This window comes from Poecilia reticulata, chromosome 19 (genome assembly GCF_904066995.2).
Source record: "Poecilia reticulata chromosome 19, P_reticulata-male-v2, whole genome shotgun sequence".
Taxonomy (NCBI): Eukaryota; Metazoa; Chordata; class Actinopteri; order Cyprinodontiformes; family Poeciliidae; genus Poecilia; species Poecilia reticulata.
Genome location: NC_088848.1, coordinates 6,942,039 through 6,961,604, shown reverse-complemented (window position 1 = coordinate 6,961,604; position 19,566 = coordinate 6,942,039). Strand labels below are relative to the sequence as shown.

At 37.2% G+C, this 19,566-nt stretch overlaps 1 protein-coding gene across 1 annotated transcript; it reads left to right on the top strand.

Annotated features, from left to right (window-relative positions):
* The first annotated feature begins 2,390 nt into the window (after positions 1-2,390).
* Positions 2,391-18,460, top strand: LOC103481418 (uncharacterized). Its single transcript, XM_008436822.2, has 17 exons — positions 2,391-2,483; positions 2,620-2,671; positions 2,847-2,873; positions 3,730-3,906; positions 3,992-4,140; positions 4,234-4,323; positions 5,333-5,399; positions 5,835-6,001; positions 8,669-8,768; positions 11,565-11,594; positions 11,668-11,859; positions 12,911-13,065; positions 13,146-13,235; positions 14,319-14,363; positions 14,446-14,527; positions 14,623-14,786; positions 17,710-18,460. The coding sequence occupies exons 1-17, from the start codon at positions 2,472-2,474 to the stop codon at positions 17,869-17,871; spliced, it is 1,761 nt and encodes a 586-aa protein (XP_008435044.2). The 5' UTR covers positions 2,391-2,471; the 3' UTR covers positions 17,872-18,460.
* Positions 18,461-19,566: the final 1,106 nt, after the last annotated feature.

The following is a 19,566-nucleotide window of genomic DNA, read 5'->3' as shown; positions in this document are numbered from 1 at the left end:
ATTACTGAGCTCAACTGGCCTGTCAACTCTCCTGACCTGAACCCCATAGAGAATCTGTGGGATATTGTGAAGAGAAAGTTGACAGACGCAAGACCCAAAACTCTGGATGAGCTTAAGGCTATCGAAGCATCCTGGGCCTCCATAACACCTCAGCAGAGCCACAGGCTGATTGCCTCCATGCCGCATTGAAGGCTGCAAAAGGATTCCTGACCAAGTATTGAGTGCATAACTGAACATAATTATTTGAAGGTTGACCTTTTTGGTATTAAAACACATTTCTTTTATTGGTCCGATGAAATGTGCTAATTTTTTGAGACAGAGATTTTGGGTTTTCATGAGCTGTTTGCCAAAATCATCAGTATTAAAACAATAAAAGACCTGAAATATTTCAGTTGGTGTGCAATGAATCTAAAATATATGACAGTTTAGTTTTTATCATTACATTATGGAAAATAATTAACTTTATCACAATATGCTAATTTTTTGAGAAGGACCTGTATTTTCTAACCTAAAACATTCAGGGACCAGAGAAGTGGCTAATCACTTTGTGAACATGGTCAGTCAGACATAACGGGAAAATTCACCGAAATCCAAAGGAAAACTGAACATGAACAAATAGAAAAGATGGAGAGCTGTTGACCGAGATCACTTTGTAAGATTGCAAGAACATTTGACCCAAATCTGAAATAATAACAACTTTAGTGCTGCGTGTGAAAACACTGAACCTGAATTAGTTATGTCACACTGATGGTATGCTGGTACCTGTAGAAATTAGTCTGTCATTCTAATTATGTCAATCATCCGGACAAAATGGAAAACTAAACACAAACAAACATCCATGTCTCTGTGTGTTCATCTTGACCAGACTTGACCAGAGGTCAAAGTGATCAAGATGAAAATAAACTAAGTGACAGTGTTAGTGTCAGACTAAGAGGTCTGAGGATTTTAGAGACTTTCTGTGAGTTTTCACTGAGTTTTCAGTTTAGAGGATGAAAAGAAGAAGATCTTCATCTTTTTTCATCAGACCTGAGACAATCAGGTGGTCAGCTGATCTCATTCTTTGGGGCATAATGTTGCTGACCTTTGACCTGACCAGCTGTAGCAACCCCAGATCATAATGCTTGTACAGCAGGCCTGTATGCATGATGGGTTCATCCCTTTATCTTCCTCTGCAGCCCTTTCATTCAGAATTATGATCCTTTATGTCAGGATTGTTTTCCAAAGTGTTTTTGATTTTCATAAGGCATTAAAAAAAGTGCAAAACAAAATGTTTTTTCTAGAATTTCTTTTCTAGGTGATCAGTTGTAATTTTCTCCAAATGCAAAATTGTTATTTGGAAACTACATCAGTAGTTTTAGTCTTTAGCGGTTATTTGACGTCACAATGTTTTATTCACCTGCCAGAGTCTTTCACAGCAGACGGACAGACTGGGTTGGTCTGCAGTTTTCATCTGTCCGCCATGTTGGATTTAGCAGAAATCTTCTTGCACTTGCAGCAGATGGCCAGAAGTTGATTATTGTAAGATAGTGTCCACTTGTGGTCTGTGTGCATTTATAACATAAAAATCCACAAGAAACAGAAGGAAATGGCTTTCAGGTATCTGTCCACTGCAGTGACGGCTGTGCATGAACGGGTTAGTCGCCCTAATGAACTCATCATCACATCTCCTTCTTCCATTCTCATCTTTATGCTTTCTTGCAAACTGAAGCCTCTTTCTTTGGTCATTGTCTCTGATTTGTGCATGTAGAAATACTTTCACTACTAAACAAAACTCTTAATTCTGCCGTCGTTTTCTTCTATTTGATTTCACGAAACGTTAAATGATTGTTGATCCTGATTATTATAGATTATTTTCTAACTACATTTCTTCTTTGAATGCAATGGTTTCCTACTTTCCCTACAGTTTTTATTAATGAAAAGTTCTTAAACCAGTTTTAGTATTTTAAACAATTTCCTTTGATAATTTCAATAAACATCTTTTTCACGACAGCGGGTTGTGTCTTTTTACGCAGCTGTTTAAGAATGAGAATCATTTGGAGTTAAATAAATTCTTGTCAGGTGAAAGATAAATACATTGTACATCAGTTAAGTTCTAGTTTATGTAAAAAGACGAATACATAATTGTTCATTTTTCATTTTGGATGCGGATCAGCGGAGAAGTAAAGAAAATCAGCTTCAGATTCCTTCCGAAAACGCTATGTTGTTTTGACACAAAATGCAAATTAGGTTGATTGTTTTTATTATAATCAGGCTTATTTAGAAAACAGCTGTTTGTGTCTCCATCATGGCTCAGTGTTGTATACACAGCAGCAGGGGGCCCCTCCCAGAGCAAACCTATATATTAATCTCAACTCGTTCTAATGTAATGTTTCTCTTTTCTTGTTCATAAACTCTTTGTTGGATAGATGCTCATATATGAGCTGAATCATTCCTTTCATACAACATTTGAGAAGATTAACTGATTTGAAGCCATGCAAAGTAAGGTTAGTCTAAAAATGCAAAAAAAAAAAAACCTACAGGACTTTAAGGAGTTTGGCTTATTTTGGGTAGAACCGATGAAGTTGCTTTAAACCACTGGCTTGATAATTATTAATGAAAACATTTCTTCTTCATTTGAAGATGAGTCTCCTAAGATTGGTCCTAGGTCTGACCTTGGTGGCTCTGGTGAAATGTGAGTATTTTTGATTGTTTCTACTTCCTTCTGGAGCTATGGGTAAATGTAGCATGAACTGGCAAAATATAAAGTTCTTTAATTGAAACATATTTCAATTTCAAAATCAGATCCATGTCATTTAGCATTTAAATACACAAACTCCATCATTCATGTTTCTCTTCCTCTGCTTTAGCCAATGAGTGGTGCTACACTGGTTGTGGTAAGTAAACTATTATTTCTGCTATATTTTTGGTCAGATTTGGATAGTAACTAGTTACATTTACTCAATTACATTTACATAAGTAACTTTTTTGAAGAAAAAACTCTGTACTTTTTACTTTTACTTGAGTAATTTTACTGTGAAATATTTCTACTCTTACTTGACTAAAATTTCTGGATTTGTTTTAACCAAAGCGTGTTTTAGTCAAATGTGTAAAAAAAATCTAAACAGTCAACATAATACCTACAGAAAACAACATGTTTGTTGTTTGTATTTAATTGTTGGATTATTTTTGTTTGACATTATGTTGATTAAAACGAGGGATATTAGAAAAAAATGGAACAAATAAATACAAATAAAAGAATAACTGTCAAGAAAAATAGAAAAATCTAGTATTTTTCTATTTTCTTTCTACACTTCTTCCAAAGTGTGCAGGTGTAAAGTCAGAAAGTGATGTTGGAGCTTTAATTCCTCTCAAAGATCTGTTGTGTTGAAATCTGTTGTTCAGAGTTGGAACTTTTTAAAAAAAAAATATTTTTAACATTTTTGGATTTTCTACCCACTGAATGAGAAACAAATATGTTTTAACCAAAACTTCACCAGGCACAGACACGCACCTGCAGTTTTTATTAAAGTTTCATACGTTTTTTGTTGAAAGAAACTGATTTGGAAAAGTGATTGTTATTTTTCATTACTTATATGAATTATTGTCATTTTTATCCTTAAAATATCAACATTTCCACTTATGTTGAAGTCCTCTGACTTGGGTATAATTTTGTGCACTCTGCCTGCCTCTGTTTGTGATACATGCGGGTACATGCTCTCACAAGCCTAAAGGCATCTGGATCTTTTATAGGTCACACTCCACAGCATTGGGAAGCCTTAGATGGATCTCACTGTGGAGGAGAAAAACAATCTCCAATTGATATCGTCACCAGCATCGTTACCATTGACCCAAATTTGGGGAATTTCACGTTTGTTAATTTCTCCTCTCAATCCGCCATCAAGAATATCACAAATAATGGACATTCAGGTACAAAGCTGGACATTCTTGGCAGTATTCAAAACATGCTTAACTTGATTTTAACCACTTTCATTTTTCTTCATCTCGTCCTCAGTGGAATGTCACATTGAAGCGGATATGGTTGAAGTGAGTGGAGGTGGACTTGATGGTGAATATTCTGTACTGCAGTTTCATTTCCACTGGGATGTAGCAAACCACTCAGGTTCAGAGCATGCTTTAGACGGCCATCATTACCCAATGGAGGTAAAGTTTTTAAACATTCCTTCTAGTTTTCTAATGATTCCTCTGGTTGAGCATCCTTTGCTTACCAAAGCGTCTTTGTCTTTTTTTCTGTAGATGCACATAGTCACTGCAAAAAAAGGAATTCTCCTGAATGAGACTCTTTATCATGAAGATGGACTTGCTGTTCTTGGGTTTTTTATTGACGTGAGTTATAAACTTTCTCCAGTTTACTCCTCTGACAAATCTCTCTTGTCTAACTTGAGAAACATGCTGAACAGGGTTTCTGCCTCCGTACCACACAGGAGCTTGAGCTGCATCACAATCTGAAGGTTATCTATGACATGACTCATATTTTGCTGCTGTAGCAGTTCCCCCTTTTCTGGAAAGATTTTTTTCACAAGGCGTAATAGTTTGGCAATGGGAATTTGTTACCATTCTTCCAAAGTGTGCAGGTGTAAAGTCAGAAAGTGATGTTGGAGCTTTAATTCCTCTCAAAGATCTGTTGGGTTGAGCTCAGAGCTCTGTTGGATGTCCAAGTTATTCCATGCAAAACTTACTTGTTGAGATTGTCATGAAAAGATCAGATATAGGTTGCATTACGAAAAAAAAAAAAATCTGAATTGGGTCACTTCAGGCTACACAGCTCAAGTTCTGACGTAGCAAACTTTCCTATCCACTGGTGGTAGAGGCAGAAACTGTGACTTAGCAGAGGCACAAATTGTCTCCAGTTTTCTAAGAAGTTTGGTTCATGCTACTTTGAAACCTGTGCAGCATATATTTCAGTCAAACTTAGGTCAAATCAAACGAAATCACGCTCTGTGTAGCCTGGTTGATTCACTCTTAAGCACACTTTCTAGATATTTCCAAAGTTTTCCCCACAGTCAGAATGAGCTGGATTCCCTTCAAGTTTATCAGGTAAAAATAAAACAGTACTGGTAATCTGGGCTTGTAGATATAAGATCAATATTTAAGCCCCTCATTTTTTTAGATTCCCTGAATTCTTTTATAAAATATATATTATCACAAGTACTGTGGTGGGAGTTACCAACGTTTCATAGGGGTCTTCTCCGATCAAATACTGTAGATATAGCTATCGCATGTCTAAATGTGAATTTCAAACAGCTAATGTGAAAACAATGCTGTCTGACATAGGATGTAAAAATAGTATCTACTTTATTGTATACAGTTGACACTGAATGATTTATTCCTAAAGGCAACAGAAGATGGAAACATGTCTGTGCCGTGGGAAACGTTTACATCCTACCTGAAAGACATCCCAGGTGAGTTTTTGGTTTCACTTAAATTCCTCTGTTTTCTATTTAAATGTTGTTACCAACCTGGGAGAGTCGGAAGTGGACAGTGTTGTCACTACGGTTCAGGATAAACATCAAGCTTACTGTATTTTCGTCTACAGGAAGCATGATAGACACAACACAAGTAAAACCAGCAGCAATTATCACAGGCAGAAACAACAGCAAAAATCCTGCATGGTCTCAGTGTTTAGTGTCAGCACTTTCATCAAAACATGAAGCAGGAAATTACACAAAGTCACTGTTTCAAAAATTGTTCCACTTTGAGCTCAGATGGGTTTAAAATCCATTTGCTGTTGCTTTTAATTAAGTTGGCATTTTTGTTGTACTTTATGTATATTATTCTTAAATATGATCAAAATTAAATGTTGAACTTTCTTCTGATTTCTTCCATATATTTCACAGAGGAGGGCTTTAGCATGGAAGTAGACAACATCGCTATCGATGATCTGATTGGTAACGTGGATCGCACAAAGTTTTACCGATACATGGGCTCTCTGACTACACCCTACTGTAACGAAGCTGTCGTGTGGACGATCTTTCAAGAGCCGATAAAAGTTCACAAAGATTTGGTAAGTCTACTTTCCAGAACAAGTGAGGATAAGGTTATGTTGAGCCAACAAAGAGGGAAAGGGGGTTTATTTTATATGAACTTGTAGTCGTTTAAGGTTGGAGACATTGTGCTGAACGGCAGGTTTTGCATATACCTATCATTTCGTTCAGGGCTTAGTCATTCCAAACAGCTGAACCACTTTGACCCGTGGTGGCAATATCTGCTATATAAGCATCCACTGATGCATTCAAGCAAGTGTTATGAAATATAGTGATATACAGGCAGGCACCGGCAGACATACTGGTACCTGCCGGCACCTGCTTTGAAATTTCTGTTTCACAATCAGGTTCAGTCTCTTCTTTTCTTCTGTTGACTGTATGAACAAGCAAACATGTTAAGTACGCCACATGTGAGTCCAAACAAATACGTAAGTGTCTGTGTGTTAGCTGGAGGTTGATAGCGTTCTTTATCTGATCCAACTGTCAGGTGATAACACTTTTATTTATGAGGTGCTCATACTTTAGTCTGTGGTTTTCACTTCTCGTTGTGTAGCAGGTGCTTGGCTGAATATATTAAACTGGGAAGAGAAAAAACAAGTTAAAGCGTTGAGAGAGAGCACAAAGCTCACCGTAGTTAGGATTAGGCATAGCATCTTTAAAGATTTTAAACAGCAATCTCCGCACTTCACGATTGAGAAAAAAATCTAAAATTTATTTGACTACATCTGTGCAGTGGACAGAAAACTCAAGAAGTAACTACTTTTACCCAATTATCAATAGGCCTGTCACGATAACGAATTTTGCTGGACGATTAATTGTCTAAAAAATTATTACGATAAACGATAATATTGTTTCAAGACCTTTTGACACTGATTTAATGGAAATGACTAATAATGCAAGCGATTTCCTGCCATACACTTTATTTTCAAAAGAACACATAACACTGGAACTGATAAACTAAATAAGCAAAACAACCAAAACAAAAATAAAATGGATTCTCAGTCTCCATTAACAAAAAGTGTACTTGAATAAAACTAAACAACATAAAGGTAAAGTGGAAATAAATACTGCATTCAACCAAAAGAGTGCAGATTATTAAGTATGTATACTATATTCCCCTTCAGTAATCACTAGATTTAAATAGAGAAGATGGGCACATCCGACAACATAATGCAGTAGTTCATACGACACGATTTTTTCCCCCTTTTTTCCCCTTGACAATCTTAAATCGTTGACTGATCTAAGATTGTCGCTGGTGATTTTGTAACCGATCATCCTGTAGTGTGTGGTGTATTACGGTAGATCGTCGTGGCCGCTCCGATCTAAATCAGGGGTTTTCCCGGACTGGGAGATTAACGCTGAATGTGACAGGTAGCCAATCAGAAAGCGCAAATTCTGAGCGCTTTCTGATTGGAAATTACGGAGGGGAATCCCAACCAGCTGACACGGCGCGACCCGAAGTCCAGCGCACATTGGAGATTATATGTGGAAACAGCATTAATTTTTATTCAACATTTCGTGCAAAGAATATAGAAATGACAAGAGGAGTTGGAGCCAAATTGCTACCGCAGTTGATAAACCCGGTAAGTTTTCAGCTGATCTTCGTTAACATTATAAATAGGTTATAATGATTTTCATTCAGTCAGGACTTTACTGACTCTAGCCACATGCATCACAGGTAGATTCTAGTAAAGCATTGATTAATGTCAGGTTTTAAAACTAGTTAACTGGACTTGTAGCCATTATTTTGTGCCCATGTGGCTGGACACCACACGGCACGACGAACCCGATCGAACCGTTATACCTAGGATTTCTGTCGGCTAAGGTGTCTCTCAGGGTTTGAAAATAGGCCGACAACTGGTGTAGTGTGCCCTGGGCATTAGACTAAGGAAATGAGGAAGGGAGGGTCAGTGGAGAGCACCGGAGCTGAGCCTTTTTTCATTCAGTGTCATCAACAGAAAGAAAAAAGGCCGGATAAAGACGATAATTAAAATGAAGTCAATAGGTTTAATTTATCGTGCGATTTATCGTTTATCGCGACAGGCCTAAAACACCTTTTAAAATTATTAGTTCATCAGGGTGTTCTTACTTCTAATCTAATCCTGTTATTTCCATAAATATGACATTAAGCAAACATGCCACATAGGTATACATATGTGGTTTGGGTCAGTAAGTTGCAGAAAAAGCCCTTATGTACCTTATGTAGAAGCAAAGGAGGATGAGCACCTATGTTTATTTTGCCCCACTCACAATTGGGTACAAAATAGGGGAGGTAAAAGCACATTTCCCACACCGTGGTGTTAGAGAAATTCAGCAGTTTATTTCAGATATAAATTGCAGTTGGTTGTTTTTATCGTGTAAAGCCCTTTGAATTGCCTTTTTTCTGAATTGTGTGAAAATAGAAACTTGATTTGACCTGTGTGCTATATATTGAGTTTGGACTGGCTCCATTTAAGATAAAACCGACGGTTTATTGCAATACTTCTAAATTATCATAAATTAACACCAAATAAATGCAAAACCTGTCCTGAGAACCTTGAAGTATCTCAGAGCTGTTATTTTCAGCAGATTTTCAGTGCTGAAATGCTTAATACTGTATATATAGGCATATACAGATGTTGATTTTTCCTTTTTTTCCATTAAATTACAGTTGAACCTGTGATAAAGTAACATATTGTGTTTCGTAGCTACTGCGTTTTTCCACTGATAATAGCATCGCACCAAACTACCGACCTATACAACCTCTTAATGGACGAAATATCACCGCCTCCCCCGCAACTCCTCCACGTAAGTCAAACTGTTTGTTTTAGCTTGTCAAGGGCAGTTAGCGTGTGGTTCAGGATCAGGAGAGTTTCAGTGTCAATGTAGCCAAAGAACAGAATTTACTCGGGTTCAGATAGCAGTTTACTATCAACCAGTTTATTTATTACAAATTACTGGACTGAAACACATCCAACTTCGTCTCAACACTTTGTCATACAGTTTTCCTGGAAAACCCACAAAGAGAAAAGAAAAAAAAAACATTTTGGTCATAAGGAATCCTTTCAGGGTCCTTGGTAAAAAATTTTATTAAATTAAATTAAAAGAAGCTGGCCAGCAAAAAAAATAGTTCATATAGAGCTCTATATTTGTGTGTGTGTCTGATGCGTACGAAACGATGAAAGAGGTTGTCCTGGCTAGGATGGCGACCCAGAATGACGACGGCAGCCGACGTCCAGACACAGAAACTACGCAGCCTCTCTCTCTTTCTCCGCATGCACAGGAGCACCTTCCCAGTGTTCCTTTCCCCAATATCGGCCACAATAATGCACTAGCAGGAAAACATCATATATCAGGCATAAAGAAGTTAAGGCCATGCAGAAGGGCGGCAGAGACTGGCACGTCTCTGCTCCGTAGCAGCTCTGAAACTCTAAAGCCCGGGAGTTTCCCTAGTAACTAAGAGCAGTGAGCTCCATTTTAAAACAGCACTTAAGATTTTTTATCAGGAATATAACTCCATCAAATAATAAGCACCTCATGAGCATAGATGAAAATGAAATATTTCACTTAACACGACAAACTTGACAGTCATTTTAACTCACAATACCCACGGTAAAACAGGAGTTTGGTTTCTAAAACATTATAGAATTAGCGACGACTTAGTACATAAAATTAGAACACATACGACATTACAAATCTCCCGTAATGCTCACCTAGCAGGAAAACATCATATATCAGGCATAAAGAAGTCAAGGCCATGCAGAAGGGCGGCAGAGACTGGCACGTCTCTGCTCCACAGCAGCTCTGAAACTCTAAAGCCCGGGAGTTTCCCTAGTAACTGCAGTCGGAACGCTGCCGTAAAGTGATGCCGTACCTTGCTCATAAAGGGACACTACCCATAAAGTAAAAACAATACAGAAAAGCAAATAACACAGAACAAACAAATAAAATACAGCTGGGTTACATCAACATTACACAGCAGTATTATACAAAACAACACTAAGAGAAAGGAATACATTCAGTGTGATGATCTCAAACAGATGTAGATGAGGGTAAAATGTGCTGGAAGGTGAAATCAGAGGCCTCAGGCAAAGCAACATTGCTGAAAATTTAGCGATGCTAATTTGTGTCGCTAATAAAGAGGATAAAAGTCCTAAACAGAAAAATAATGAAGGAGGGCCTTTCTGCAGGAAGTAAGATGCTTAGAGGGCTGCAGTTCTTTATTATGGCTAAAAAATATCATAGAAGCTTTAGCTGTGTTAAGGTATAAAAGAAATAAAAAGACGAATAGCAACTTGCTTGTCATACAGCCTAGCTAGCTGGGCCTTTAAGTTAGAAAAGCAGTGGTTAACAACCTGTGAGAATTTGCTGATAAAAACATTTGGCAAACATTTATGAAGACACTTATAGTTTTGGTTAATTTTTGAGGAATTAGCCACCATAGCAAACCCTCCTACAGCACTTAGCTATACTGTGCTAGCGAATTAGCAGGCAGTTTAGATCACAACACAACAAAATACATCAACAACACAACAAGCGCAAAGAAGATAAAAATGAATAGTTCTGTCACATTAAATTTAAATCAAGGATGTCTGTTTTTAAAAGCTAGGTTGTGACAGAAGATGTCCGAGTTCTCTACATTGTACCAATTTTACCTAAAATAGTGGTTAAATATTTAACAGGATTGCTTCCAAAGTCTTACATGCTCCCAAAAACTTCTGTCAGCATGTAGCTCACCAAGTAGTCTCAATCTCTATTACAGGCTCATTTTTTCTTCTAAATTGAGCTGAAAAATCTGAAATTTTCACATTTGTAGCTACTTTAAAGCTAAAGATATATGTTGTAATCAGTGACGTGCGGTGAAGTTCATAGCTGGTGAAGCACCGACTTAATTTTAATTGGATTTACAAATCTAGACCCCCTGCATGTTATTGTTTACATAAGGAAATTTTGCGCATGCGTACAATGCTGGAGGGCAAAAAGACTATTCTTTAACATATGATGCTTAGCCGCGCCGCAGCTGCAGAATAATTCCATTGTCTCAATCAAACTTGACATGTAGATATTAATTTCGTGCTGTGCCTAACAACAAAGGGAGAAACCGTTAAAGTACAACTCAAAACCACGTCTTTCTCGCTCTCTGTATCAGCGCGGCTATTGTATGGCTAGATTGCTGTTACCATCTCTTACTCTGCAGTTGTGGAGTCACAATGTCTGGGTTCATGAGCGCCCCCAGCGGTGAGGCACGAGAACTGCCTGCCTCACCTCGAATCTGTTCTCTGCCGTTTCTGATGGCTCCTCAGCACACGAAACACGTTACACACACAGTTGGTGACAATAAAAACACAGTGCATTAAATACATGAGCTAAATTATGGAAAATCAGTTCATACATCAAATGTTTTTAACCATTTTATTGGCGACGTACAGACAGAAGGAGCATGCGCTCATAGAGTGGCAACCAGTGCAGTTAGCGAGAGGTTACGCAATTCCAGGTGAGGCTAAGCTCGCTGCTGCCTCCCCTAACCGCACGTCACTGGTTGTAATTTTTCAGTCTTTGGTTATTGTTCTGATTAAATATGTCTGTTTTTTTTTTCATCTTTAGCTCATCTGTGGTGCTATGAGGACCACAGTGGTATGTATCAACTATGTGAAATATAGTTTAATATTATATTCCTGAGTTTACTGACATTCCAATTGTTTTAAAGGCTTTCTAACTCCAGATTACACGCCATCTCATTGGTTTGAGCTGTCTGGCTCCCAGTGTGGCGGTGAAAGCCAGTCACCCATCGACATCAGCACTTATACTGTTGTGGAGAATGGGACTCTCAATTCCTTCACCTTTACTAATTTTGACAACAAACATGCCATAAAGTCTATCATCAATACAGGCCACACAGGTTTGGATTGTTTTGTTTTTTAAACATAGTTTCTGTCCTCGAGTTGTACTGCCCTGCAAGTTTTAGATGCATCCCTGCTGCAAAACAGCTGCATCAGATGGTTGAATCTCCTCTTCAGCATGCTTTCACGTTTGGCAAAAGGCCCTGATTCAGGTTTGCTCCTCAGACCTGCAGGACAGTGGATTTTGAGGATGAGGACTGGAGACCTTCGGGAAAGATGATCAGATGTAGATGCTAAAATACATTCACATGACAAATCTGAAGGGCAGTCACAGTGTTGTAAGAAAAAAAAAATAAGTCGAACTGTAAAATTATTTTTTACAATAATTTTCAGTTATTGTAACGAGAAAAGCTTTACTTGACTTTGAAACATGACAACAGTTTTAAGGTTCCTAAAATACCATTTGCATTAACAGCTATGACATTTTTGAGTTGGTAAAAATCAGTTTCGGTCCAGGCCTCTCTCATACTTGTTGTATGTTTTAGCCTTCAGGTACGACTGGTTCAGATTTATGCCACACTGCAAAAACACAAAATCTTACCAAGTGTTTTTGTCTAGTTTCTACAAATATCTTAGTAAACTTGAGATAAGACAAAACTAAAGTACTAGTTCCATAGACAGATTATTTCACTTATTGTAAAATGTGTCTTTTTATAATTGAAATAATCTGCCAGTACAACTTGAACTTGGTTGCTAGGTGACCGGCTGGGCTTGGCAGGCGTTGCTAGGTAACGGTGCCAGTAGATCTTGAACTTTTTTATTACAACATTAAGGAATTATTTAAAAATAAGCTCTTATAGTTTGCTAAAAGTTACTTGTAAGTTGGTTTTGTCTTATTTTAAGTTTACTAATATATTTGCATTTGAAAACAAAAGTACTTGGTAGGATTTTGTGCTTTTGCAGTGTAAATCAGCATATCAATAGGGTTACCTACTGCAGGCAAGACGTTGTGTTTTTAGGCCCTTTTGAAAGAAATGATCTTTAAAATTCTGAGTTTTTCCTTCATTTTGGATCAAAACGTTGAGTTACCATTTGTTTTTAATCTTTCAGTGCAGTGCGTGTTGGAGGACGGATTGGTGGAGGTGTCAGGAGGTGGATTGAGTCATGTCTACTCAACTCTTCAGTTCCACTTCCACTGGGGAACCGAATCAGCCGACTCTGTGGGCTCAGAGCACACCGTGGACCAGAAACAATACCCAATGGAGGTAGCAATTCTCCATCATGTTACTCAGACAAGAGTTTGTTTTATGACTGTTTTATCCAATAAATGGTTTGTTTTGTGCAGATGCACATCGTGAGCAAGAGAAAGGATTTAACATTGGATGAGGCACTAAAGACTCCTGATGGCCTGGCAGTGCTGGGGTTTTTAATTGAGGTAAAGACTGACATACACTGTAAAACATTTAAGCCACATTTAGTTGTGTCTACTATCTTTTACTCTTTAAGTCAAATAAATGTAGTTAGTTTTAGATTTTGAACCTAAATGTGTGAGTTTGTGAAAGATAAACTTACAGCAGTAAGTTGTGTTTTTATTAAGAGTTAAATAAACTAGAGTTTTTAGGTTAACACTTTAAAAACTGAAAGAAGAAAAAGACAGAAGTGGGAACTATTTCCCAGAATGCTTAGCGGTGTGTTTTTGACAGTTTTTTTTTCTTGCATATTGTGAAATAATTATTTGGTTTAAATTGCAGCATTAAGTTAAAACTCACAATTCAAGATTGATGAACTTAAAAAACAATGTTTATATCTTTAAAATGATTTTCTTGTTGACTTAAATTTCATTTTCAAGCCAGCAGGTGGGCTTTCATTTTCAAGTTAAACCACCTTCTAATGTTTTACAGTGGATGTTTTGGGTCCCCTATAAGAATCACATTGAGATCCAGCTCTAATAAGCCATCCAATCTCACCAAAACCCGTTTGGGGTCCAACATACATGCAGTCAGAAATGACTCATGCAAGTTTCCAATGTAGCTAAAAACATGCAATTTTTTTTTAAGTGTTTCCAATCCATGTCAGACTGACCTCCATAAGTCGGTGGGTGTGTCCTCTCAGGAATGCTTGTAGACTGAGACAAAATGGCATGACTGTCAACTGTAAACGTAAATCATGTGGTACTTTAGACAAAGATGTGTGCACAGAGTAAGAACAGCTCATCTTGCCCCTATTGTGTACGGTGCATAGCATTCTCTCAGTTATCTGATGTCCAGTATGACTCACGCCTGATGAAGATCGCAGAGCAGGAAAGAGGAAACAACATATTTATTGTAGAGAAATTAAATAGTCATTTTAGGGAATATTTTGTTAAAGCCAAGTCTGATTTTATTAGATTTCTTTATGAGATATAAAGTCTCTAATATAGTTAGAAGAAATAAAAATTAATAGGCCAGTTCAGTTGACTTATTATGTTTTCTGCTTCATGCAAATTTGTTAAATAAACGTAATCCACATCCATTTTTAGGCTTCATCTACTAAAAGTTCCTCCTCCACAGCTCCAGCAGAAACAGTAAGGCATATTATTATTTTTTTAGTCTGTATTTCAGTCGTTCTGTCATAAGTCGAATTATTTGTCTAATTTTTCTGTTTAGACGTCGCCCACATCGAGTTCTGCCTCTAACGCGGAAGCCTGGAAAACTCTGACCCATTACCTGTCGGATATCAGAAACGTCGGTGAGCGCGGTTTTACCTTGTTACATAATAAAACCAGAATAAACGCAGGATGTGCGTTCATCCGCTCATCTGTTGCATCTTTCGCTCTGAAACAGAGTCTGAAGTCGAAGTCACAGATGAGATTTCTATCGACGACTTGCTTGGCAACGTGAACCGTGAATCATATTTCCGCTACAGCGGCTCCCTCACCACGCCTTCCTGCAACGAAGCCGTGGTTTGGACAGTCTTTAAAGAATCGGTCAAAGTGGACCAAGACCTGGTATGTTTCACTCCTCATCCCCAACATCTGACGCATCAAATACTGAAAATACGGCCAAATCTTTTGGTTTAACGTAGGTTTTAGCAGTTGAAACATGCAAACAATATACAATTTAAAGCATTATTCAGGAATAGATCCAATTTTTTATCCCTTTTGATGCTCTGGAAGCTGGTGGGAAGAAAACATTTTCACGACCACAACCATAAATTGCAAAATAACAGAGGAGTCAGAAATATTACAAGAATTGTTGTTAGACTTTAAAACAGTATTTCTGTCAAAAACCAGTTATTCATTCAACAAAGATGGCTTCTATGCTCACTCACTGCATAAGACTGCACTCCTGAAGAAACATGATGAAAATATTTTAACTGCAAAAATACAAAATCGAATCAAGTGTTTTTGCTCTATTTTCTAGTGCTATTTTCTATCTTAGTAAACTTGAAATAAGACAAAACTAACTTCAAAATAACTTTTCATTCAGAAATAGATCTATTTTTTGCCCATTTGACAAGCTGGATGTAAACTTCTGGGTCAGATTCTGGATTTTGGTGATCCAACGTTACCTCATGGTTGCCTGGAGTTGTTGATCTGTTCATCCACTTCCTTTTAAATATTTGTACACAAGAGTAAGATCAGTGGAATTTTCTTGGCCTGGGTCCAAATCTGTCAGCGCAGCAGCATCCGAAATGCTGTAACATACAGACATAATCATTAAATTATGTTTGTTTTGACCAGCATTCATGAAGCGTAGATCGAGCTCTGCACTGGTGGCAACAGAGTTTTATGTCTCAAATGATCCGAGTGCCTGCTGGGTATTTCCGGACATCCTGAAGTTTTCTTTACTTCTACTGAATTATTTATTTTGGAGTTTCATGTTCCAGGGAATTAATGTTTTAGTTTCGGTATTCTTCACAGGAATTTATGCAGGTGAAGGCAATTTATTGCAACTGAATGTTTGAGGTGCTTTTTTTTCTTTTGGAGGGATTCATTGCAAACACAAGAATTTAACAATTCCCAATTGATCTGTCATTATTCAACAGTCAGTCTGTTCGTAAGATAAAAGAGAAATTAATGGATTTGGTCGCAGCTTAAACTTTATGATACAGATGTAAATTTTTTTATTTTAAAGTCATAGGTAGGTATCCGTTTTTCACATTTTGCAACATTACAAACACAAAGTTTATTGCATTTTATTAAGTTTTTATCTGACAGACACTTCTGGAAAAAGAAAACATACCCGCCCTAAAGGTGTTTTATAATTTTATCTGAAGCATTGCATCTTTTCAATTCCACTTTATGATTTTGTTCTTCTTTGTGTTGTTCTGTTAAATTCTACATAAAAGACTTTAAAGTTTGTGGTTGTAACAAAATATGTAACAACTCTTGGTGTTTGAATCCCTCATCAATACTTTGTGGTATAAAACACCTAAAGTCTGTCAAAAACATAAAAACTTTGGCATTACAACATCTGTTGCAATCCCAAAACTTCTGACCTGGATTGAAAGGTGAGTCAGGTACAACACATGTGAGCGTTTCCTAAATTTAGTTTAAAGTAGCTCAGAAAGTGGCTGGGTCAGTTGTTTTGTCTTTTTGCAGTAAAGTGCAGGCAGGACTGAAGTACAGTGCTGCACTTTTAAAGTTTTTAATGCTACCGTTTGTTTGGTATTTTCATTATTCACACATGGATACACACCACTGGTGAATGATCAAGGATTTAAGGACATTTCCTGTTACTCAGTATCTCAGTTTTTACTCTAGCATTACCTTGGGTTGTACGAGTAGTTTTAAATAATTATTGTGTTCATGGAACAGGTAGACCTGATTTAATTACATCCTAGGAAATAATTTGTACATCCCATTGAAAAAGCTGCAAAATGAGATGAACAGAAACAGGTGACTGTATGTAAATAGAAGTTTATACATGGTCACATTGGAGCTTTGAAGAAACTCTGCAAGATTAAGGAACCGAAAGGTGGAAACTATGTGAAACATGCCAGCCTGATGTATATCAAACTCTAAAGCAATGTGCCCACGCGACAGAGGTAATGTGATTTGATAACTAACTGCTCAGACAAAAGGCCGTTTATCACCTGCAAACTGACGGCGTCAGTAAAGAATGGTGGCGACGTTCTGATGGCACATGGCGAATTCTCAAAAGGCAAGGATAAAACTGATCAGAATCAAAGTGTCACAAATTACATAAGAAGCACATCCTGTTTTAAACTCCATGGGTTTATTTATCGGCTTTAAATCTTCATGTCAGTATTTAGAAACTTAAAAAAAAAGGAAAACTAAAATTCAGTCCTTTAAATGGCACTAATAATGAGTCGGGTATAAATACATTCAAGAAGTGAAATCTGCGTCTCCCTGGTTTAGTTGAAATTGCGGTAATCAGTGTAATCAGCTCCTATCAGGACAGATGTTATCATCATCATCATTATGTGACGAAAACCATGTGACTGAGGACGACGCAGTCTCTTTTCTAATCTATAAGAGATGACGCTTCATGTCCTTTGTTGCATTTTCCCCATCAAACCTGCACAAAGACACCTTAGATCTCATCTTTGATGATATTTGGATAGACGTTCGCTAACAGATAAAGAGGTGAAATGCATTTTTAAAACTTATGTCAGGGAAGGCAAAAGAAAAGTTTCCCCCATATACCCTAAAACGTGTTTCTTTTGTGTTTCTTTATGATAAAAATGTGTTTTTTCCTCCATAATATCCGGTTCCTTTACTATATTCTGGAACAACATGGGCCTGAAAATGTCCTTGCTTTTGCTTGTCATGAGAAACATAAAAAAAAAATCATCAATTAGAATGAAATCTTTCTTCCTGTACTCGTCTCTTCCTTTCCTGTCACGATGTCAGGTAGTGTGAGTTTCGTCTCTGACTGAACTAACGTTACGTTTGACTCCATCAGATGGCGACGTTCCCGAAGAATGCAGGATATCACAACGTCTTCCGGCCCGCTCAGGCTGTTAATTCCAGAAAGATCTTCACCACGGCTGCAGCCACTGGACCCGGACCTGGCCCCGTCTGGGTTTACCTGCTGCTGCCGTGTCTCTGCGCTCTCTTCTGCTGAGATCCGCTCGTCAAAACCGGAGCTAAAAATGTGAATTAAAACGACTATTCCTCAAAGATTATCTGCTTGCAAAACCAAATGTAACATTTCATCAGTAGTCATGACGTTGTTAAAGCCGGAGAGGTGGAGCGTGATTTCAAATCTGTTTTGTTATGTCTGCATGTCTACAATTTATATTTATGATTTTGCCGTTTGCACAATAAATGAAAATAGAAGTTAATGTAAAGATTTTAAAGTAGCCGTCGTTTAACGTTTCTTAAGTATGTGATACAGGTTCTGCCGTTGTTTCAAATGATGTTATACAAATATTATTATTGGTAAATATTATAAAATAAACAAAATAGATTTTTTTTAAATTACTTTTTTGTGATTTTTGATGTTTCTGTTAAAACCGGGGGTTTGCTGATTTCTTTGTTACTTTTTAAGATAGTATGATGTATTATAACAATTAATATAACGGTATTCAGAAGTAAGAACAGAATATTTAAGAACATAAAACCCACCAGAGCGAAATGTTCGTACTTTTAACATCTTTCATGACTTTGGATTTATTTTCATTACAAACTGGATGGTCATATTTTAAAATCTAAGACAAAAAAAACATAAACCAATAAATAAAAAAATACACTGTAAAACATTGGAGGCACATTTAGTTGTGTCTACTATCTTCTACTCTTTAAGTCAAATAAATTGACTTTTAGATTTTGAACCTAAATGTGAGTTTGTGAAAGATAAACTTTCACAAAGATAACGACTTAACTTTTTAAGTTAACACGACTTAAAAAGATAAGTCGTGTTAACTTTTTAAGAGTTTAATAAACTTTTTAGGTTAGCACTTAAAAAACTGAAAGAAGAAAAGACAGGAGTGGGAACTATTTCCCAGAATGCTTAGCGGCGTGTTTTTGTATCCTGAGATGGAAGTGCGTTACATTGATCTGACTCTTGTGTTATTAAGGCAAATGTTTAGACAACTTGTCTCTTGTTAAATCAACTTCATGAACTTTAATTTAATTTTTTGTTGACTTTAGTTGCATTTTGAAGGCAACAGGTGGACTTTCATTTTCAAGTTCAACCAACTTCAAATGTTTTACAGTGTGCAGGAGGTTCATTTGGTGTTTGGTGGAATCTGATCCAATGCCTGTTTGCTGTAAAAACCAAATAGCATGTAAATGTTAGACTGTCTCCAGCATTAAACTATTTTATGCTTAGCTTTCTCAGATGTCACTGCAAACGGAAATACAGAACTGTACTTTCTGCATGCATGTTCTCCCAGGCTACTCTAGTTTCTTACCACATTCTAGAAGCACAACTGTTGGGTTAACTGGTTTCTCTAAAACTCCCCTGCTAAGCAACTTTAGACCACAAATGGGTGTGTTATTGGATGGGATAATACTTCCTGGAGCTGGTCAGGCGGCCTATGAATGAGTTTCTCCTTTACTAGTTTCTTGGTACTACTGTGTGAAATACAGTAGTATACAGTACTACAGTAGTACTAATGTCTCATTTTGTGGGAACATTTTCTGTTCGGCTGGTTTGCTGTAGTGAACAAATTATGGATCACAGAAAATAGGCCATAATATTGTCCTCAAGGTTCAGGAATGTTTATGGGGAATTTTTGCCATTCTTCTTGAAGCGCATTTGTGAGGTCACCTACTGATGTTGGACGAGAAGGCCTGGCTCTCATGGTGCGTTCAC

Bases quoted from the DNA above. Each gene is read 5' to 3' on its own strand.
- LOC103481418 (XM_008436822.2), top strand. The intron at 2,874-3,729 runs GTAAGTAAACTA...GATCTTTTATAG, and splicing joins GTGGTGCTACACTGGTTGTG to GTCACACTCCACAGCATTGG. The intron at 8,769-11,564 runs GTAAGTCAAACT...TTTCATCTTTAG, and splicing joins CTCCCCCGCAACTCCTCCAC to CTCATCTGTGGTGCTATGAG.